Source organism: Oncorhynchus kisutch, linkage group LG9 (assembly GCF_002021735.2).
Source record: "Oncorhynchus kisutch isolate 150728-3 linkage group LG9, Okis_V2, whole genome shotgun sequence".
Lineage (NCBI taxonomy): Eukaryota > Metazoa > Chordata > Actinopteri > Salmoniformes > Salmonidae > Oncorhynchus > Oncorhynchus kisutch.
This window is the reverse complement of record NC_034182.2, coordinates 10,901,974-10,924,302: the sequence shown is the minus strand read 5'-3', so window position 1 is coordinate 10,924,302 and position 22,329 is coordinate 10,901,974. Positions and strand designations below refer to the sequence as shown.

Here is a 22,329-nt window from a genome sequence, read left to right as displayed (position 1 = left end):
AGACTGTAAAAGGACTGAAGGTGTGTTACGACAAGAGGTAAGACGAGACGTTGCGCGACAGTGTCGTTCGGAAATAAGCCAGAGAGCAGACTTACTTGTAGGGGAGGACGTTGGGGTCTTTGTAGGTCAGAACACACTCCAATGCTGCCCTCTGAATCTGCTGGTCCTGGTGGCACAGCAACTGAACAGACACACAGTCACACACTGATAGCAGTACACTGACAGAGACTACCCGCTGTTTAGGTAGAAAGACTGATAATGGGTCAGATAAGTATGTTTAATTGAGTATACAGTTAATGCATGGTAAAATAGGCATATAGCGAGAACAGCCGAGAGTGATTTCATGCGAGTAGCTGATGTGAGTGAGACCTTTAAACAGGTCGACATTCACAAGGCCGCAGGGACAGACGGATTACCGGGACGTGTACTCTGAACATGCGCTGACCAACTGGCAAGGGTCTTCACTGATATTTTCAACATGTCCCCGACTGAGTCTGTAACACCAACATGTTCCAAGCAGTCCCTGTGCCCAAGAACACAAAGGTAACCTGCCTAAATGACTACCGACCTGTAGCACTCATGTCTGTAGCCATGAAGTGCTTTGAAAGGCTGGTCATGGCTCACATCAACAACATTATCCCAGAAACACCCACTCCAATTTGCATACCGCCCAAAAAGATCCACAGATGACGCAATCTCTATTGCACTCAAAACTTCCCTTTCCTACCTGGACAAAAGGAACACCTATGTGAGAATGCTGTTCATTGACTACAGCTCAGCGCGCAACACTATAGTGCCCTCAGAGCTCATTACAAAGCTAAGGACCCTGGGACTAAACACCTCCCTCTGCAGCTGGATCCTGGACTTCCTGACAACACATCCGCCACGCTGAACCTCAACAAGGGGGCACCACAGGGGTGCGTGCTCAGTCCCTTCCTGTACTCCCTGTTCACTCATGACTGCATGACCAGGAACGACTCCAACACCATCATTAAGTTTGCCGACGACACAACATTGGTAGGCCTGATCACCGACAACGACGAGACAGCCTATAGGGAGGTGGCCAGAGACCTGGCCGTGTGGTGCCAGGACAACAACCTCTCCCTCAACGTGATCAAGACAAAGGAGATGATTGTGAACTACAGGAAAGAGAGGACCGAGCACACCCCCATTCTCATCGACGGGGCTGTAGTGGAGCAGGTTGAGAGCTTCAAGTTCCTTGTTATCCACATCACCAACAAACTATCATGGACCTAACACACTAAGACAGTCGTGAAGAGGGCACGAAAAACCCTAATCGTCCTCAGGGGATTGAAAATATTTGATATAAGGTTCTACAGCTGCACCATCGAGATCATTCTGACTGGTTGCCTCACTGCCTGGTATGACGATTGCTCAGGCTCTGACTGCAAGGCACTACAGAGGGTAGTGCGTGCTGCCCATAACCTCACTGGGGCCAAGCTTCCTGCCATCCAGGACTTCTATACCAGGCGGTGTCAGAGGAAGGCCCTAAAAATTGTCAGACTCCAGCCACCCTCGTCATAGACTGTTCTCTCTGCTAATGCACGGCAAGTGGTACAGGAGCGCCAAGTCTTCTACCCCCAAGCAATAAGAATCCTAAACAGCTAATCAAAGGGCTACCCAGACCCCTCTTTTACGCTGCTGCAACTCTTTGTTTATTATCTATGCATAGTCACTTTAACTCTACCTACATGTACATATTTCCTCGACTAACCGGTGACCCCGCACATGGACTCTGTACCGGTACCCCCTGTATATAGCATCGCTATTGTTATTTAACTGCTGCCATTCACTTATTTGTTACTTTCATTTTCAACTTTTTTTTACTCAACACATATTTTTCATAAAACTTCTTAAAGCATTGTTGGTTAAGGGCTTGTAAGTAAGCCTTTCACTGTAATGTCTACACCTGTTGTACTCGGCGCATGTGACAAATACAATTAGATTTGATGATGATAGGTGAGATAGGTAAGTTTACCTGAGTATACAGCTCATTGAGGCTATTCTCCAGGTACAGAGAGCGAGGGTTGGTGAACTTGGCAAACACCTTCAGGTGAGCGATGAGTTGCCTGGGAAAGAAATTAAAATGTCTTTAGAAAATACTATATGGCACTGAAAATGCATTGTGAAACAAAATTAAGATCTTCAACGTGATCATCTCTTACTTGGCTGCTGCTCTTTTTGGTGGCATCTTCCTCTCTGGTCTAGCCTCCTCCTCCTCCCTGTCCTCCTCTTCCACCATGCTAGCCTCCATGGCAGCAGGACTGCTCCTCTTCCCCAGGTCCTGAGTAGGCGCCACCAACAGGTCAGCTTGGTAGAACTCATTCCTGCCAATCGTGAGAGGGGAGGGGCATAGGGTCATTTAAGACAGTGGACAATGGTGCTCTTTCTCAAAAGCCTTTCTTAGATTTATTGCGTCTGGTCTCCTCGCCTCCTCCTCAAAATTAAAAGACCAGAGGTTCCTCTCCGTAGGAGGGCAGTGTAGTGTGTAAGGCTGCAGTCTCTAGTCGTGTGTAGGGTATAGTGTAGGACGAACCTGATGAATCGTAGCAGCAGTGGACTGAGCTCCCTACTGCGTGGTTCTACGCGGTCAGGGACCAGAGCCATGGCCCTCCACAGCAGGCCCCTGAAGTTAGTGAAGTCTGTCCTCTCGCTGGGGTCAGAGGTCATCTTCAGACGCTGCAGGAACAGCACCCCCACGTCCCCGCTCTCGATGACATCACAGCCCGGCTCCCCTTGCAGCTCCGAGCCGCCATCTTCATCATCGGCATCATCGTCGCCTTCACGCAGCTCCTTTTCTGTTAGACAGGACATTTTCTTGATCGTTTTATATCAACACAAATAGCTCATCACAGTGTTAGAAAAACAGATCACAAATGAGCACGCACTCACCAGCAAGACCTGCCACCAACTCCAGCTGCTCATGGTAGACCCTCCAGAAGTCTTTGTTGTCCATTCCTCTGGCATGGGTCCTGGAGAGAGAGACACAACACGAGGAAGAGATGAACTGCGTTATTTTGGGGGGGGGGGGGGGGTTAAAAGGTCATAGAGTATGATCCTTTAGATTTATTGTGGTTGTGTGTTCTTACACTATGAGTTCAATGACTGGGTCCCACAGGGGTTTGAAGTTGATGAACAGCATGGACATAAGATAGCGTAGAGGCACCTGCAAATGGAAGATGCAGAACTTAATCACCCACTAAGATAATCAAACGTTAATCCAAGGTCCCGAGTCTGTTTCCAAATCTAGGTTCCCATATCTACGTTTTAGGTTCCAAATCTAGGTTCCCATATCTACGTTTTAGGTTCCAAATCTAGGTTCCCATATCTACGTTTTAGGTTCCAAATCTAACTTTTATGTTCTGGGTACCTGTTGGAAGGTCCCCTGTGTCCCCTGGGGTAGTGATCTCTCTACCAGGTCATGTCTGAGCTTCCTGAGGTGCAGCAGCTTCTCTCTGTAGTCCTGCACGGAGGCAGGGACCAACTCAGCCTGAAAACACACTGCAAACACAGGCTGGACCTCCACACTGTCCTCACTCTGAGAACACAGAGAGAATCAGAGTTCAAATGTGTTGTTATTGTCCATTTAGGCTCAAAATGGAAAGTTCTTTCAATTATCTTCTGCCATGTGAACAAATTCAATTGACTTGAGCAAATAAAGACATAATTATCAATTTACAAGACATCATTTGGTTGTTCTGTACCAACCTCTGACGGTTTGAGCTCAGCCTCAAAGTGGGTCAGAATCCTCAGGGTCAGCAAGCGGATCTGAGGGAGGAAGCATGGTGAAGAGGGTTAGGTCACAGTTTAAACGCAACTAACAAAGTACCCAAAATAATTCAATCTACTTCCATACTTTGGAGCTGTTGGAGGATAGGTTGACGTGCAGCATCTGGTGCAGGTCGAGCAGAGCACCGTGGGATAGGTGCTCGGAGCAGCCGTTGACTGACAGCCGGGTGTAGTAGAGGTCTCCTAGCAACAGAGCCGACATGTCTGTTGGGAACTTCCTGTGAAACACACAAACCCAGGAAATTGATCAGGGTCAAAGTGCACCAATTACGAGAACAAAACCAGTTACCAGATTATATTATATTATATATTATAACTCACACAGATTTACTGTACCAATCCAAAGCTTTCTCTCTGGCCACAGCAGTTATTCCCACTAAATGGGAACTAGTCTCCAAGAGCTGGTGATATTTCTCTACTTTTAGTACTTACTGGATGATGGGCTTGACCCGCTCCACTGGCACCAGGGAGAGAACCTCAGCAGATCCATTCAGACTGAGCAGGGAGCTGAGGGCCTGCCTGGCCACAAACAGACCGCCTAGAGGACAGAAAAGGGGAGAGATCTTTATTTTACCAGCTCCTGGGTTACTACTGGAGGAACAGTTAGGAGCTAGAACAAATGTGCATTGAATGGAACACAACATTCATCTGTATATCAGATAAGAGCAAACATTGAATGGAACACAACGTTCAACTGTTTCACAGATAAGAGCAAACAAGGGCAGCCCATACCTTTCCCCAGCGCTTCTCTCTCCACATTCAGTAGCAGGCGATTGAGGAGGGCTGTCAGACTGGGAACGACACACCCTGCTGCCAGTGGTCTGAGGTGGGGCAGGAGGACCAGGGCTGCCCAGGGCAGGGACAGGTCAGTGATGGCCTGGTTCGGGTCCTGCGGTAGGCTGATCAGAGAGAGGATCAACTCTGGTACTGACACCTTCTCTGTCCCATCACCTGGCTCCTTACCGGGGGTCTTTCCGGTGAAGACCAGGGGGTAGGTCTCGAAGGCCATGGAGCCGTCTGTAGGGGGCGGGGCTTTAGCCAGGATGAGACTGACCAGCACCTCCATGGCAGAGTGACGAGACACAGAGTCTAGACTGGAGAAAAAACCCTCTAGGTACTGTAGCAGACTGGGCAGGAAGAACTGGAGAGAGATATAGAGAAGAGGGAGGGGTGAGGAGAGATGGAGAGAGAGAGACGTATGGAGGGGCAGAAAGGAGAGAGATTACGTTATCTATGTCCAGTGAAGGAAGCTTACTCTGCCGGAGTCAGCTAGGATGAAATTGCCTGGTGCATTGATGAGATTAGTCCATGTACCTGTTCAAACCGTTTCATGGTGAACATCTCCTTAGTGAACTCCAGTATCAGGTCCTGGTCCATCCCACTGCTGAACACCTTTTTGACCGTGTCCTGTGTGAGTGTGTTAGGCAGGGAGACATTCTCCCCCAGCAGTAGAGAGGAGATGATCTGGAGCACGAGTCTACAGCAGGGTCCTTGGAGGGCTGGGGCCTGGAGCAACTCATGAACTGCCTACAGGCACAGAGAAGGACAAAAACACCAGAGGAATCTATACATATGATGCCAACAGTCAGATTTGAAACCAAACTGGGTTCAAGGCAAAAATGTGATCTGAAAATGAAATGGACACAAAGTATTCTTCTATGTAAATGTATACAGTATAAATGGAGACTGTCAAATACATACAGAGATACACACAGCCTCTGAACACAGAACAAACTGTATGCTTATTCTTAGTTTTACTTATTCATGTCGCACAGATAAATGGTGACCCCCGGCCCTACCTGACAGACAACGTCTGGCTTGGTGATCTTGGCTCCGTTGCGGTGTCCCACCAGGGTATGGAGGATGAAGAGCAGGCGCTCCAAGTGGTCAGATGCCTGACCCTCCTCATCAACATCGGTCTTATTCAGGTTCCGTAGGGCCTCACTCACACACGCCTAGAGAAAGACAAAAACAGTCACAGTTAAACAGCCCTGGACCAGGATAATGAACAGTATCACTCAAACAGTTCGACAGACAGACGACAACAACCCATGTCACACAGGCCTACAAAGAGTTTACATTGGCACTATGCAGAACCAGTTGCGAGGTAAAAATGCTCCGTAACCTGTAGAGACTCCCACAGAACCAGGAAGTGCTCTTTCTCTACGTGATTGGCTGCTGCCTGGGCCATTTGATCCAGTGCCTCTCTGACAGCATCCCAGGGTAGAGATACTTCCTGGTCAGCACTTGGTCCAAGCTTCCTCAGAGCAATTGGGAGGGCCTGGAGGAGAGGAGAGGGAAGAAGGATACAACAGAAAAGGGTTGTGAATGAAAGATCGTTCAACTGAATATACACGCATAAGACTCCACTTTGTTAGCCTTTTTCGCAAAGAGTCTAATCTCCTATTTCCTACTGTATAACCTCATGAACTCACCGTGCCAGCGCAGGAGTGGAACATGTTGCGGACTCCTTTACACATCTCAAACAGCAGCTGTCCCACCCCCTCTGCCTTCCCAGGGTGCTCCTCCAGGTCCAGGAACATGTGGTTGAGAAGGGCGTCAAGATCTGGCACCTGGCGGGCATCGATACAATTCATTCAATCAGATCTGATTTCATCACCACTGGATGCCAACTAGGTAAGACCACAACACACCTTTCTCATCAGAAAAGAAAAACTCTCTGCCGCAAACTTTCGTATGTGTTCCTTCTTGTGTGCCAACAGTGTACTGTACAAGCTGTAGGGGAGAAGGAGAGATAAGTAAACACCGATGTCACATATGCCAATATGACATAGATAGGAGACGATAACAACAATAATGCTGGAGCTTCAATCACCGTCTGTCTACTCCTACTGCAGCCAGGTAGGCCTAATGCCCAGTCTCACCTGTACATCTTGGTCATGTCCTTGACCATGAGTCTCCAGAGGTATTTGTAGAGGTAGGAGAGGCAGGTGAAGGCCCACTCCAGTATCTCGGTGTCCTGGGTTTCCAGGAGTGAGGTGATGATGACAAAGAAGTCGGGGAAGTGGGGGTAGAAATCCATCTGGAGGTCCCTAGCCAGCTGGACCACCAGGCTGATGCATAACGGAGGAAAAAGTTGTGATTTGCAGCACACACACTGCAAGCAACAAGCTTGCCAATGAAGAACAAACATTACATTTGTTTCCACATGATATGAAGCTTGTGTGCATTATTTATTGGCAAATTTAGGAACCTTCTACAGAACATATTCCTATCTATAGTTTGTACCTTCCTCCTCAGCATCACACTGTAATCTCAGGTACACACACACACACACACACACAGTAATCTCAGGTACATACTCCAGTAGAGGCTGGCTGGCAAGGCTGTTCTTGGTACTAAGGTGAGTCTTCAGGCTCTCCACTATAGACCTCTGATGGAACACCAGAAGGTTGAAGGACTGGCTCTTGTTGGACACCTCCCTCAGGAACGTGGCTGAGGAACAGGTGAATGGGTTTCAGATTAGTCACTGGGTTCTGCTCATGGGAGCATGTTTGGAAGCTTGACAAAAACAAGTATTGGGCCAGATGTGATAGTAGTAGTGACGCTCCTTGGTGTGACGAGTTATGTACTTACTGAAATGCTCTGTCAAATTCAGGTCCCTCCATTTTGCCAGTCCTTCTGAAAAGTAAGTGTCTACCTCCTACAACGGAAAACAGGGTTACATGCCATGGAATGATATTAACAACGACCAAAACGTATTTTTTAAACCAATTTAATAGGGGAGCTGCAGTCTAACAGAGAACGCATACCTCATCATAACTCCCAGTTCTGTCAATGCGATGGATGACATCGATATTGACATTGGCAAGCCTTTCAGCAAACGTGAGAAACTGTAAAGCAAACGATCGAGTTAGCTACTTTCTGTGGTGTACTAACGTTAAAGTAATGAAATGCCTCGCTAGCTAGGCTACATATGATATTTAACATATTCAAGCAGCAACGCTTGTTGGTTCATTAATCGTAGCAATGGGAAAACATGTTTAATTTGAAACTGTTCAGACATTATGAAAACCAGGCATGAGAGATGGCTATGCATATTAACAAATATTTTGTTATTTCCAATGCAATAGCTAAGCAGTCGTCGCTAGCTATGCTAACAACTGTGCTACACAGATTCCCAACAACACTCACCCTGAATGTGTTCTCAGATTTATGATATGACGACTTGGATTTGATCTTCATTTTTGACGTGTCTTTTTTTTCGGATGAATGTTAAAAAATATATGTAATCCACGTTTCAAATTTGTATGAAAACCACAATGTATAGACTAACTGTGTTTACACACATGCCTGATGCCGGGGCGCAGCCATATTGGATGAAGCATCATGGGAACGTTTTGCTTTTCCACGTGGTGAGAAGACACAGAAGGGGGCGTAGTTTTGCAACAACTTCAAGGATTACTTCCTGGATACTTTTGTTTCTCAATGACAGCTCAGTCAGTGCCGATACAGTGTCCATACCAGAGGCGGCTGCTGAGGGGAGGACGGCTCATAATGATGGGCGGAACAGAGCAAATGGAATGCCATCGAACACATAGATGTATTGCTACCATTCCACCTATGCTGCTCCAGCTATTAACACAAGCCCGTCCTCCCCAATTATGGTGCCACCAACCTCCTGTGGTCCATACATGTACTAACTAGTGGACCTGACATACTGGACACTAGACACATTATACTGGACTGGACATGTTAGTATACAGATATGTTAGTATATTTTCTCAGTTTTTTTCTCCAGAAGTGTGTGTGCATGCTTGTGTGTGTGTGTGTGTGTGTACGCATGCCTCTGTGTGTGTCAGTCTGTACCAGCCATCCAGGGGGTAGGGCTGATGACAGGGATACTTATTGGTTCAGCCAACAGAACAGTCCCAGCTCTTGATTTTGTGGAGAGGTGTGCTCACCGCTACCTGCTAGTAATGTCTTTGAGAAACACACAGGCACAGTGAAGACTTCATAGCTCACTGCTATCCTGTTTCAGCTCATATCCTGTCTGTGATAAGGACACCACTTTATCTGAAAACACAGCAGCCTACTGTGAGCTATCATAGATTTCATAGAGAAATACGAATTATCTGCTGTTCATTGCATTCCAATAACAGAAACCACAAGGGACTACAAATTGTGGAGTAGGACAATCTTCCAGTGAGTACAGTCGCCTATACCTCACAATCAGAAGGCTACAATGGCATTCTCTCCAGTGATTGGATCCTTTGTCGCTGCGGACTATGCTGTCTTTGCTCTGATGCTGCTGGTGTCTGCAGCCATCGGGATGTACTATGCCATCGTCGGAAGGGGCCAGAGCAGCTCCAGAGAGTTTCTGATGGGGGGCCAGAGTATGACAGCCGTACCTGTGGCTCTGTCCCTGACTGCCAGCTTCATGTCGGCTATCACAGTACTGGCCACCCCAGCCGAGGTGTACCGATACGGGGCAAGCTACGGCCTCTTCAGCCTCTCCTATGTGCTGGTGGTGGTGGTCAGCTCAGAGGTCTTCCTCCCTGTCTTCTACAGGCTAGGCATCACAAGTACCTATGAGGTTAGAACCGATCCACCCTGTTGAGTTGATTTGTGTTCTATTCTATTCAACAGAAATAGTATAACATGTTTGGTAGAGATTATCCAGATGAATTTCAATGCAAATTCTAAGCAATTCTAAATCCCTGAAATAAAGTATTTTTCAAAGTGACCAAAAGACAAATGCAATCTATTCAAGAAATAAAATACTGACCTAACTGTGTAATCTTTCTATAAAACAAATAGATTGCTGTTTCAGGTATAGTAATTATAGTAGTCACGGTTCTGTTACTTAATATCGCTGCACATGTCCATTCTTTAGTCTGGTTGAGAGGCGGATGATTAGATTATGATTATGATTCAAACAGCTAAAATATGAGTCAGTGTTTAATCTTCATTAGCTGACCGAAACAATCCTGGCACAGTCTTGTCATCTCATCCTCTTACTGACTGTACTCTTTGCTTTGTCTTTTGGGCTTCACACATGAATTCATGTCCCTGTCCTGTCCATGGGAAATGTAACAGACAGGTGTCCTATTTCTTTTTTTCTCTTCATGGTCATCATTCTGCAGTATCTGGAGATACGGTTCAACAGAGCCACCCGTCTGTTAGGGACAGTGATGTTCATTGTTCAGACTGTGAGTTCCTTATCACAACACTCTCTCACCTCTCATATCATGAATTACATGAACATGAGAACAAACCTTGTGATAGAGTATAAGAGCCACATGGTATGTCTCTCTGTCTCCCAGATGCTCTACACCGGAATAGTAATTTATGCTCCAGCTCTGGCATTAAACCAAGGTGCAGTAATCTCTAAAAGTCTTGAAAGAATTTAATTTCATGCCCCATCGGCATTGAGTGCACTTGAAACCACTCCTCTGCTAAATGACGTGCCTCTCTCTCTTTTTCCTCCTCTCTCCAGTGACTGGGATGGATCTCTGGGGTGCTGTCATTTCAACGGGAGTGGTTTGCACCTTTTACTGCGCTATGGTACTGATCAGGCAGTGATGTCAATAACTAATGCAAAAAAAACATTTATCCCCTGATGTAAGGGAGATACAGATGGAGGTTAGATTAAGACATGATTTGTGTGGCACTGTGGTGACCTTTGCGGTGACCTTTAAACCATGTATGTAACACGGCTGTGGTGTGTATTGTGACAGGGCGGTCTGAAGGCGGTGGTGTGGACAGACGTGTTCCAGGTGGGCATCATGGTGGCAGGCTTCCTGTCTGTCATCATCAGAGCCGTGGTCCTGCAGGGAGGAGTCTCCAACATCCTCAACCACGCAGAGCTCGGAGGACGACTCAACTTCTGGGAGTGAGTAGATTGTCATGTAGATTATAGATATGAAAGAGCAGGAGAAGAGTCTGCACCTGGACTTTGTGCAGTATGTTGGCACAAAATACAAGACATTGCAAAGGGTGTACTGAATCTCTCTCTCTCTCTCTCTCTCTCTCTCGCTCTCGCTCTCGCTCTCGCTCTCGCTCTCTCTCTTTTATAGCTTTGATGCTAGTCCACTGAGGAAGTACACCTTCTGGACAATCACATTTGGAGGCACGTTTGTCTGGACCAGTATCTATGGGATCAACCAAGCCCAGGTGCAGAGATACATCTCTTGCAAATCCATGACTCACGCCAAAATGTAAGTCATCATCTTCCTGGAAGGAAAGAGTAGAGCATGAAGATCTTTTTCCTGTTTGCCCCAGTGGAACTATATAGTGGAACTGACAGCACTTTAGCAACATGAAATCTTATTCAAATGTGTTCATCTACACTCTCAAGAAGAACATGACACTTTAAAAATATTATCTGGCAAGCGAGCACCGTTCATAAATTCTTAGAATGTTTGGGAATCATGTATACTAAGGCATTTGTGAAAAATCTATAGAAATATAGAGTGGGGCCTCCCGAGTGGCGCAGCAGTCTAAGGCGTCTGAGGCGTCACTACAGACCCGGGTTCGATCCCAGGCTGTGTCCCAGGCTGTGAGACTTATGAGGCGGCCCACAATTTGCCCAGCGTCATCCATGTTAGGGGAGGGTTTGGCCAGCCGGGATTTCCTTGTCCCATCGCACTCTAGCAACTCCTTGTGGCTGGCCGGGTGCCTACAAGCTGACTTAGGTGACCAGCTGGACGGTGTTTCCACTGATACATTGTGGCTGGCTTCCGGGTAAGCGAGCAGTGTGTCAAGAAGCCGTGTTTTCGGAGGACGCATGGCTGTCGACCTTCGCCTCTCCCGAGTCCGTAAGGGATTTGCAGCGATGGGACGAGACTGTAACTACCAATTTGGGATTTTAAAGTTTAAAAAAGAATAATATAGAGTGGGTGAGCATTTTGACCATTAATAGCCACTGCAGTAAATAGAATCGAATAAAAACATCTGTCTCGTCCAAGACTCTAGACAGACCGGTGCGCTATAGCAAAGCAGAGCTGCAGTAGGGCTTTATCCAAACAGTAAACCAGATGGTGCAATTCTATTTTAAAATTTTTTTAATTTAGAGATAGCTAGGGGCACACTCCAACACACATCATTTCCCCCAAAAATAATTTGTGTTTAGTGAGTCCGCCAGATCAGAGGCAGTAGGGATGACCAGGGATGTGAATTGGACCATTTTTCTGTCCTGCTAAGCATTCCAAATGTAACGAGTACTTTTGCGTGTCAGGAAAAATGTATGGTATAAAAAGTACATTCTTTCTTTAGGAATGAAGTGAAGTAAAAGTAAAACTAGTCCAAAAATATAAATAGTAAAGTACTGATACCCCAAAAAAACTACTTTTAAGTAGTAATTTAAAGTATTTTCACTTAAGTACTTTACACCACTGGTGTTTACAGGAAGTTGCAACAGCACAACTTTAGATTGTTAGCTAGAACGCATTGGCCAAAAGCCACAAAATACACCTGAAAGGATTTCTGAAAATATGTAAACACCATGGGAGTCCTCTTACATTTGGGACCCAACAGTCTTATTGATCAAACAACCCTGAAAAGGTAGGCTCTCTCTCCCTCAGTTATGCACATCAACAACAACAAGATCAACAACTAATAGTAGCCAGAGCAAGATGAGCGACAAATCTAACAAAGGAACATTAGATAAACACTTTTTCAGATAGTTGGCCGCCAACATTGCACTGATAAACGATGGGTAAGTGTAACCTACTCGTCCTTCTGATAACACAAACTCTGGCTCTCCCCCTCCCCGTTCTCTCTCTCTCTTTCGCTCTCTCCTTTCTCTCTCTATCCCCTCTTTCTGTCACTATTCTCTCTCTCTCTCTCTCTCTCTCTCTCTCTGTATTCTCTTCCCAGGTCTCTCTACATTAACCTATTAGGATTGTGGATCATCATGCTGTGTTCTGTGTTTGCGGGGCTGTGTTTGTACTCCGTCTACAAGCACTGTGACCCCTGGACAGCAGGCATGGTGTCTGCTCCAGATCAGGTTGAGGACACAAAACTAGGGAATAACACTTTAATAAGGACTGCAGGTTGACGTTTATTGGGATGAGTCTTGCCCTGGAGGCAGAACTGAGTGATTTATGATAGATGGGCCAGGTTAGGGTTAGGTATGTTAAGGTGAATGTTAGGGTTGAGATTTTATGACAGATTTTGTGGCTGTGGTTGTTAGCGAACCCTCTGCAAAGCTGCCTCCAGAACAAGATTCATGATGAAAAACGCTAACCTACATAAATACCAGGCACAGTCAACATTACTATTCTGCCAGACTGTCACTTTACGGATATATTTTCTAAAATATTTGTTTAAACTGATATCATTCCCCGCCACTAAGTGTAACCACTTTAGACAATTTTTTGTAGGAAAACTGTTTTTTTTTCTCCCGCATCGGCCACACATCCAGATTGTTCACAGGAAAATATCTCAAATAACCCAAACCCAGTGGTACCACTCAGATAGACACTGACTACTGACCACGCCCTCTTTCTCTGTACAGCTGATGCCATATATGGTGATGGACATCCTGAGAGACTACCCTGGACTGCCAGGATTGTTTGTGGCTGCAGCCTACAGTGGGACCCTAAGGTTACTATTCCCATCTAGTACTTATACTGTATGTCAAACTTGATCTTACGTTTGATTATGTTAGTATGTTCAAATCGAATCAAATCAAATTTATTTATATAGCCCTTCGTACATCAGCTGATATCTCAAAGTGCTGTACAGAAACCCAGCCTAAAACCCCAAACAGCAAGCAATGCAGGTGTAGAAGCACGGTGGCTAGGAAAAACTCCCTAGAAAGGCCAATACCTAGGAAGAAACCTAGAGAGGAACCAGGCTATGTGGGGTGGCCAGTCCTCTTCTGGCTGTGCCGGGTGGAGATTATAACAGAACATGGCCAAGATGTTCAAATGTTCATAAATGACCAGCATGGTCGAATAATAATAAGGCAGAACAGTTGAAACTGGAGCAGCAGCACAGTCAGGTGGAAGTTGAAACTGGAGCAGCAGCATGGCCAGGTGGACTGGGGACAGCAAGGAGTCATCATGTCAGGTAGTCCTGGGGCATGGTCCTAGGGCTCAGGTCCTCCGAGAGAGAGAAAGAAAGAGAGAAGGAGAGAATTAGAGAACGCACACTTAGATTCACACAGGACACCGAATAGGACAGGAGAAGTACTCCAGATATAACAAACTGACCCCAGCCCCCCGACACATAAACTACTGCAGCATAAATACTGGAGGCTGAGACAGGAGGGGTCAGGAGACACTGTGGCCCCATCCGAGGACACCCCCGGACAGGGCCAAACAGGAAGGATATAACCCCACCCACTTTGCCAAAGCACAGCCCCCACACCACTAGAGGGATATCATTATGTTATATGCATACTAGATTAAGGAACCTTTTGTTACTATTTGTACTGTATGCAATATCTCATGGTTCATAATATCATGACGATGACTAAATACTTACTCTCGCAGCCTATGGTGGGACACAAAGATGACTATTTCCATAGCACTCACACACACTGTTATATTTCTAGGTAAATAATGGCATTATATTTGCTCTCTCTCGTCCACAGTACGGTATCGTCCAGTGTCAATGCTCTGGCTGCCGTGACTATTGAAGACCTGATCAAGCCGTACACTCACATGACAGAGAAACACCTGTCCTGGACCTCTAAAGGCCTCAGTGAGTGAATAATATCAATTGGTGTCTTTGCATTTACCACAGAACTCAGAGAGCTATATTCATGTTTGATGATATATTCATCTTCTTATTGATATATTCTTGCTGATGTTAGAAATGAATAAACCATGACTTATCACGATTTTAACTGCTATCCCTGTGCTCCATTCTAGGCTTTCTGTATGGTGCTCTTTGTATTGGAATGGCTGGCATAGCCTCACTCATGGGAAGTCTGCTGCAGGTATGCGACACAACAAAAGGAGTATGTCCTTCTACATAAAATATGTTGTCTTGAGGTTCGCAACTCTAAAATATGTCTCTGTCTCCTCCTGTAGGCAGCTATCAATATCTTTGGGATCATCGGAGGGCCTTTACTGGGTCTCTTCTCGCTGGGGATCCTCTGTCCATACGCCAATGCCACAGTCAGTACAGTCTCTTTAACAAAAGCAGGATTATAAGCATCTAACCGTTAGCTAACCTCTCTGAATGTTTATGTTGAAGTGTTGATGTGTTATTTCTGTGTGTTCTGTGCTGCAGGGGGGCTTGGCTGGTCTGCTCTCTGGGCTGGTTATGTCTCTGTGGGTGGGGATAGGGGCCCAGTTTTACCCTCCTCTACCAGAGCAGAGCAGGCCTCTGGGTCTGACCACACATGGCTGTAACTTCACAACCGCAGCCTATGCGTTCAACTGGACCACATCCCCAACAGAACCAAGCCTATACACCACAGTACTACAGCAAAATACAGCAGAGAGGTACTTGTTGGGCTTCAGTAACAAGTATATTGACATGGGCACAGTTAAAACAAATATTCAGTTAGAAATGTACTGTCGAACGGGAATCATTTTGTCATATTAGAATAGCGAACTGCATCAGCTTTAAACAATATATGCAATGTTATAACTGTTGGATGCCACTATGTTTGTCTCCTCTGCAGACCCTTCCTGGCTGATAACTGGTACTCCCTGTCCTATCTCTACTTCAGTCCTATTGGGACACTTACAACACTGGCTGTTGGACTGGTGGTCAGTCTACTTTCAGGTACTCTTCCCCAAATGGTAGTGTTGCTTCTTACTATATTACATGTAGTGTCTAATTAACATGTTTAAAAAAAAAAAACTAAAATGTGTCTCTTTCCAGGGGGTATGAAGTTGAATTTGGAACCAACTGTGACTTTGATGAAAGAAGATACAATGTTATTTTGCTTTTACAAGCTCTTTAAAGAAAGGGTAAGTGATTTGAGTGTTTCAATAAATAACCTACAAGACATTCTCTCTCTTTCAACCACTTTCCTGTATTCATTTAGCTGTCATCCATACCTAGGCCATGAGACGAGCCAGAAAGCTGGACCTCACAAAAAACAGAGAGAACCAATTGGGAAACAATAACCCCGGCTTCTGCAATGTCCACGAGTTGGATTTCACAAAGAGCAGTCTTCCTACATGACATACTGATAAAACCATGACTTTAACAGTTGCTCTTTCTTCTCATACTTCTCCCTCCCCAGTGCCGCTGTTTTTCACGTGACTCATGAATGTCCTGACAGATTGTATCTATATCTCATCTATATCCTCATATTTCTATATACAGAGCCTTCAGAAAGTATTTTTCCTCATTTTGTTGTGTTACAGCCTGAATTTAAAAAACTATTCTCACCCATGATATGCTTAAAGGTAATGATTAGAATATTCCACCCTGAAACCATATAATTGTATGAGATTTATTAGAATCATAAAACTATAATCTGATGATGTGTGTAGTTTTAGTCAGAATTAGAACAATGACCTTTTGTTCCTTTTTTAGTATGTAAGCAGGGTGCAAGTGTGAAACAAATGATAAGAGGAGCTATCGACAAACAAGCTGTACCACTGTGTTCCTTGCAGGACATTCTGTCTCCACCCGTGGAGGGGAGAAACTGTTAGGCTTGCAGAAAATTATGAAGCATGTTGCAGATTAAAGAAACAATGTATCTGTGTAGTGGAAAAACACAGACTGTCTGAGCAAGGCGTAGTTTAAGATTTGAACTTGTTTGTGTGTTATAAAGACTGTGTTTGTATAATGGACTTTAGAATGTTCTGGTGAATAAACTGTACTATCTTTTAGCATAAGCTGAGTCTTTAATTATTATTAAACCCATGGTCTTACAGATCTCGGGGATTGGTCAGAGCTATTGATTGTTAGTTATAATCATTGGGATTGAAAATTCTCGTGACACCCATCTCCACACAATAATATGACAAAGTGAAAAATTGTTTTTAGAAGAGTTAGCAAATTGATTGAACATGAAATACAGAAATATCTAATTTACATACGTTTTCACACCTCTGAGTCAATACATTTTAGAATCACCTTTGGTAGTGATTACAGCTGTGTGTCTGTCAGGGTAAGTCTCTAAGAGATTTGCACATCTGGATTGTACAATATTTGCCAATATTTTACAATTCTTCAAGCTCTGTCAAATTGGTTCTTGATCATTGCTAGACAACCATTTTCAAGTCTTGCCACATATTTTCAAGCAGATTTAAGTCAAAACTGTAACACAGACACTCAGGAACATTCACTGTCTTCTTGGTAAGCAACTCCAATGTAGATTTGGCCTTGTTTTTTTGAATAGTATTTTATTTATTTAACCTTTATTTAACTAGGCAAGTCAGTTAAGTACAAATTCTTATTTACAATGACTGCCTACACCGGCCAAACCTGGACCCCCCAAAACAATAACAATAGTTATTTCATTACCTATATAGCAAGCTAACCAGTTAGAAAAGTAATATTCTGGTTACTTACAAGACAAATAGCTAGTTGCATAAGTAGCCAGTTGTTACTAGCCAGAGCAAGTTAGATTACCAGTTAGCTAGCTAGGACTCAAGGTGAGCAAGTGACTGCAAATCAGCTTCCTTTTCCTGGAAGCATGCTGGAAGTCTGTGTTTTGGTTCTTTCAGCCTTATCTTGCTACAACTAAATACTATATCTCCTAACTTTCTATTCTCTATGTTCTTTCCTTGTAAGCTACCCAAGGATGCAAAGTTAACTTTGTTTTTAATAGCATATCTCTCTCTACATTAGATTCATGAGAGATATTCGATCTAGTAGATATTAGCCTTTTTATTTATTTTAATTTTACCTTTATTTAACCAGGCAAGTCAGTTAAGAACAAATTCTTATTTTCAATGACGGCCTAGGAACAGTGGGTTAACTGCCTGTTCATGGGCAGAACGACAGATTTGTACCTTGTCAGCTCGGGGGTTTGAACTTGCAACCTTCCGGTTACTAGTCCAGCTAGCTAAATTGAATATAACATGTTTCAATTTCTCCCGAGCAACCCGAGTTTAGTCTTTAGATATGTTCTTTACTTCTACTCACTTTTCCAATGCCCACAAATTGCAAGCATACAGTAGCTTGGAAATGTGTCTATGATCACATTTATATTCATCAAGTTGAATTGTTGATTTGGTTCAAGTCTGCCAAAAAGAAAGGAGGCAAGCTCATTAAGGCTTAGGCTGAAAAGGAGCAACTTCAGAAAGAATAGGTGAGAGAAGACAAAAGGAAGAGGGTACTCTAGGACTTCTCATGTCATTCAATCAAAGCACATCGAGCATAGCATGTCAATCCATATTTAGGTTAGAAATCTTTTTAAAACATTAAAAATGTTTGTGAAGCTTGCCTTCGAATCCCCCTTCCTGTTGCTCACAAGTTCAAATTCCCTGTCGAAAGGGGATTTATGGCAGATAAAGGGATTTATGGAAGATTTAAGATTAAAACTTCAAACCTGTTACGTCAACCCTGTTACTTTAATAGCACTTACTAGTCATTCGTTTTATTTCAGCCCTTGACATGGAAAAATATGTTTTTACAAAGTTGAACATGTGCTCTTTATGACAGCATGTTAAAATGAGGTGAAATCATTATTTGTTGGGGACCAAGTTAAACAACCCAAAATGTTCTCAATTCATCGAGCAACTCGCATACTGAAGATTCAGCTGCCAAACATCTAGGCTATCAGTCTATCGGCCTGCCTATATTCAGCAGGCCTAACAATTCTTCTTCGTAGAAACGCTTTTTCATGGTTCTATATTCCCTCAGATAGTACAGGGTCCCCAGTTCCTTAATCACAACTTCTCCACAGTCGACAAGCTTTCTGATCTCCTTGGGGTCTGTGACATCTTTGTTCTTCATAAAGGCACTGTTCAGACGCTCCCTGAAGTAGTCTGCTCCTTGGGGGTATTCCCGTCCCAGATACAGTAGCTGTCAGTGGAAGGAGGCAGGTTACCAGTGATAATCCCAGTGCTTTGGGGATTGTTCGGGACAGACAGCAAAAGATTGCATGAGTGGCAAATCTCATATTGAAAGTAAGTGTGGGTAACAACAATGCGTGGGTGCATTGACAGCAGTCAGTCGGTGTTGAACTTACATTCTTGTACAGCTGTCTAACCTCTCTCCTCAAAGGGTTGGCCATGTCACTGCCTGAGACTATCAGCCTTCACTACTGGGATGGAAGAAAAGAACAGAAGATACAACAGCTAATGATGTAAAACAGCTCAGAAAGAAATGTGCTTATGTCTGATTGTCACATCACATATACCGCGAGCTTACAATCTTAAGTTAGCTATGTGTCGTGCATAGTGCATTTTAGCTTAGTTTACCTTGGTTCACATAGCAGGTACTTTAGGTAACAGTACAAAGTCTGCGGCTAGGTAGCAAAGCTCTGGTAAAGCGAATGATTAGCTACCTAATAGTAACGTAATTGGCGAAAACCCTCGGTTATAAAAACATTAATTAGCTTTGTGATTTATTCACACGATATAATTTAGCTTTCATTACATTGTATCTAGGCTCCCTTACCGATAAATCCTGGCAGTGCTGAACGCTGTCTAGCTTGCTGAAAACTGTCTACATGGGAGCATTACGTCAAACAGTGCGTCGATTCCAGTGTCAAGGCTAGAAGAGATCCAGCTTTTGTCAAATTAACATCAGATTAGACTTTTCATAGCAGTTTAGGATACTTTACGCAGTAGATCAGGATACGTTAGAAAACGGGTTAGGATGAACTAAAATGAAATAAAAAAAAATATATGTTTTTAAATTAATTTGACAAAAATTGGATCCCTTCTAGCCATGACCCGCTTACAGCTGGTTAGCGTCGCATAGGAGTGACATGTTCCGAATATTTGATGTTGGGCTTGTTCGATGTTGCAGGCAACCGACAGTGCAGGCAACTGCCGTCTGATACCCGTTCACATACTTGTCGAAACTAGGAAACTCGGACATTTCCGACTTGATGATTCGTTGAATGCGGCACGTGTATTACTACAACTAGTTAGCAAGTCGGACATTTGAGAGTTTCCTACTTCCAACTAGGCCATTAACGCAGCATGACTGATCTACAAAGAACCTTGCATCAGTAGTTCTACTCATTGAAACAATAATAATAAATAAACTACTCATTGGGCGCGTTTGAGTGGTAAGGCTAAAGCAACCGACTGTAAAGGAAAGTCGATGAGTGATGTCGGGGGAGGTGCATCTGTGACAGCTGAAGTCAGACGCCAATCTGGTTTTCAAACAACAACTCTGATATTAATATGGCAGTGTTGCCATTGTTTATATGTTTTTCTTTATAATGTCGAAATGAACATGTCTTCAAACCCCATATCATACACTTAAACTGAAATCGTATGTGTGTACATTGTACAATCAATTAGTGTGAGGGCCTCAAACATCACATTCGTTTGTCCACTGTATACGTTAATCACGGTAAAGTTGATTCATTATTCAATTATGTATTTGGTTAGTTTTGCGTGAGTAAAAAAACAACAACTATAATGATTGGTTAACAATATACAGTAGCCTCCCACAATGCAGGCGGTGGCTGCAGGATGAAGTTGATGAAGAGCAACTGCAGAAACTTGCAGTATACTGCAGTCAAAACGTCATGATCACATCATTTTTGTAATGTTCATGTAGGCGCAAGTCGGACACATTTCCCCCCCATACTGCAACACACTTTGGTCAGCGACTTGACAAAAATGATCGGCTCGAACGTGCCCATTATTATTCGTAGAGTCAGTTAGTGGCCCTGTTCAAGAGCATAAAACGGTATTGTATCATCGGTACATTTGGACCTAGAGACTTACACAGTTATCAAAATGTCACACCAGAGTACGTCTACATGAATCCTGGCCCTTATTTTAAGTGTTTCTAAAATCCCCTATGGGAAAACTGAATGGTGGAAAAACGACTAGAACCATTTCCCTGTTTGACTGCTAGCTTTTATGGGTATTATGATTCATACTGTGGTACTTACTCTATTAGGTGATTTCTTCCCTTATCAGCTGTCTATCACGGTCTCCTGGTTTCAGCCAATCGGTGTGCGCGAATGGACATTTGGACTCCGGCCCCTCCCACTCTAGCTCAGAGTAGTTGTCATCTTTAGCTGATGAGGACCGTTTTCAATGTGTTTTCTAGAAGTGTTTGTGCGTGCATCTGCAATAAGAAGTGATTTTGTGTTTCTATGTGCGCTAATGTGTGGTGTTGAACAAGAAAATAAGACTAAGGATATGGACACATCTGCCCGGTTTTTGACCGACCGCCTGTAGTGGGTCTGACCAAAGTAGAGCTTAAGGTACTAGCGGGTGAGGGCATCTTCAGTCAACCGCTCAGACGGGTCCAGATAGCCGTTTTTACACCTGTTCTTTTTCAAAGATTTCTCACAAAAACAAGCATATCTCTGTGAAATGTCAACAGAGCACTGAGCCTATACCAAGTTATTTTCAAAGACTTTTACATTTAATTCCGCTCGTGTCATCCTAATTTTGCTTTTAGCGACCCGCGGAAACAATTTTGAGGACCACGATCGTAAAATGTCAAATCCTCAAAAGATGTTACTAGAAACCTGCACTGCTATCTCAACAAAGCTCGGTGCTTATTACCAGATGTATTTGGCTACGAAATCCGAGTTTCGGGATATAATGTCAATAAAATGTTAAAGAGCCCACTGAACGATCATACTTGTCTTAGTAAAATGGGCATGAGTTGGTGGAGACCCTATGTCATTGACCGTGTTTGAGAGCACCAAAACAACTGCAGTTGACTGCCGACTGACTGACTGATCTACAAATCACCTTTCATCATAAATAACTACTCATTATTATTTGTAGATCAGTGTCAGTCACAGTTTACCCATGATACGGTTTCCTCTCGAACAGGGCCAATGTCCTACGTCAGATTTTTATTTTTTATTTTATTAATTTCAAATCAATACATAAAGCACATGAGGGAACACAAGCATACATAGATTACAAACAATCGACAATCGAGCTAGGGGGTACAATATCACATTACAATTACACAAGGACCTTAAGGGACATGCATATACTTACAATTCTAACAGCTTTTTTGTTAGTAGAGCATTTAACCGTCTTAAAATACAGTTCAATTTCTTTTTGTAGGGTACGAAAATGTGGTTTTCTGTTTGTAAATTTACATTTGTGTATATGAAATTTGGCCAAAAGAATAATGAAATTAATTACATAAAAATGATTCCGCTTATTTCTATTGTATGTAAAGAATCCAAACACTACATCTCTCCACAATAGTGTAAAATCTTCATAAATGTGTTCAATTATAAACCTACTGATGTCTTGCCACAGTTTTCTTACATGCATACAATGCCAAAAAAGATGCACAACTGTTTCTGGGTGGTCATTACAAAAGGAGCAATTTGAGTTGATGTTTTCCTTAAACTTCTTCATATAGTGGTTGGCAGGATAATATTTATGAATAATTTTAAAGGAAACTTCCTTAATTTTGTTAACAAGTAGGTATGTGTGTGGCAACATCCAAACTTTTTTCCAA

At 43.7% G+C, this 22,329-nt stretch overlaps 3 protein-coding genes across 6 annotated transcripts in view; 1 reads left to right on the top strand and 2 right to left on the bottom strand.

Annotated features, from left to right (window-relative positions):
- Positions 1-8,155, bottom strand: part of utp20 (UTP20 small subunit processome component) — a 28,678-nt gene extending 20,523 nt beyond the window's left edge. Inside the window, exons 1-21 of the mRNA XM_020491055.2 lie at positions 7,966-8,155; positions 7,584-7,664; positions 7,408-7,474; positions 7,134-7,266; positions 6,696-6,884; positions 6,465-6,546; positions 6,246-6,383; positions 5,936-6,091; positions 5,610-5,765; positions 5,125-5,337; positions 4,543-4,951; positions 4,243-4,348; positions 3,878-4,028; positions 3,730-3,789; positions 3,392-3,559; positions 3,111-3,187; positions 2,914-2,993; positions 2,558-2,819; positions 2,187-2,348; positions 2,000-2,090; positions 96-181 (exon numbers count right to left, since the gene is read on the bottom strand). Coding sequence (XP_020346644.2) covers positions 96-181; positions 2,000-2,090; positions 2,187-2,348; positions 2,558-2,819; positions 2,914-2,993; positions 3,111-3,187; positions 3,392-3,559; positions 3,730-3,789; positions 3,878-4,028; positions 4,243-4,348; positions 4,543-4,951; positions 5,125-5,337; positions 5,610-5,765; positions 5,936-6,091; positions 6,246-6,383; positions 6,465-6,546; positions 6,696-6,884; positions 7,134-7,266; positions 7,408-7,474; positions 7,584-7,664; positions 7,966-8,016 — 2,918 coding nt within the window. The 5' untranslated portion in view covers positions 8,017-8,155. The remainder of the gene's footprint in view (positions 1-95; positions 182-1,999; positions 2,091-2,186; positions 2,349-2,557; positions 2,820-2,913; positions 2,994-3,110; positions 3,188-3,391; positions 3,560-3,729; positions 3,790-3,877; positions 4,029-4,242; positions 4,349-4,542; positions 4,952-5,124; positions 5,338-5,609; positions 5,766-5,935; positions 6,092-6,245; positions 6,384-6,464; positions 6,547-6,695; positions 6,885-7,133; positions 7,267-7,407; positions 7,475-7,583; positions 7,665-7,965) is intronic.
- A 570-nt stretch (positions 8,156-8,725) lies between these two features.
- LOC109896309 (sodium-coupled monocarboxylate transporter 1) lies at positions 8,726-16,580 on the top strand. Its single transcript, XM_020490566.2, has 15 exons — positions 8,726-9,367; positions 9,918-9,983; positions 10,098-10,149; positions 10,271-10,338; positions 10,512-10,666; positions 10,851-10,991; positions 12,652-12,781; positions 13,292-13,380; positions 14,375-14,484; positions 14,655-14,722; positions 14,817-14,903; positions 15,019-15,233; positions 15,416-15,519; positions 15,619-15,707; positions 15,802-16,580. Exons 1-15 carry the CDS (start codon positions 9,017-9,019, stop codon positions 15,922-15,924), a joined length of 1,848 nt encoding a protein of 615 aa, XP_020346155.1. The 5' UTR covers positions 8,726-9,016; the 3' UTR covers positions 15,925-16,580.
- Positions 16,581-18,018: 1,438 nt separating this feature from the next.
- Positions 18,019-19,450, bottom strand: LOC109896390 (electron transfer flavoprotein regulatory factor 1-like). 4 transcript variants are annotated; one of them, XM_020490635.2, is made up of 3 exons: positions 19,321-19,450; positions 18,890-18,964; positions 18,019-18,723 (listed from the first exon to the last, which is right to left on the bottom strand). In XM_020490635.2, the coding sequence occupies exons 2-3, from the start codon at positions 18,932-18,934 to the stop codon at positions 18,478-18,480; spliced, it is 291 nt and encodes a 96-aa protein (XP_020346224.1). In that variant the 5' UTR covers positions 18,935-18,964; positions 19,321-19,450; the 3' UTR covers positions 18,019-18,477. The 4 variants fall into 4 exon arrangements, with proteins under 4 accessions (XP_020346224.1, XP_020346225.1, XP_020346226.1 ...); XM_020490636.2 differs by having other exon boundaries at positions 18,890-18,961; positions 19,321-19,447; XM_020490637.2 differs by having other exon boundaries at positions 19,122-19,377.
- Between the last annotated feature and the right edge of the window lie 2,879 nt (positions 19,451-22,329).

Bases quoted from the DNA above. Each gene is read 5' to 3' on its own strand.
- LOC109896309 (XM_020490566.2), top strand. From the start codon at position 9,017: ATGGCATTCTCTCCAGTGATTGGATCCTTTGTCGCTGCGGACTATGCT. The intron at 10,150-10,270 runs GTGCAGTAATCT...TCCTCTCTCCAG, and splicing joins AGCTCTGGCATTAAACCAAG to TGACTGGGATGGATCTCTGG. The intron at 15,708-15,801 runs GTAAGTGATTTG...ATCCATACCTAG, and splicing joins ACAAGCTCTTTAAAGAAAGG to GCCATGAGACGAGCCAGAAA.
- LOC109896390 (XM_020490635.2), bottom strand. From the start codon at position 18,934: ATGGCCAACCCTTTGAGGAGAGAGGTTAGACAGCTGTACAAGAAT. The intron at 18,724-18,889 runs GTAAGTTCAACA...TTCCACTGACAG, and splicing joins TTAGACAGCTGTACAAGAAT to CTACTGTATCTGGGACGGGA.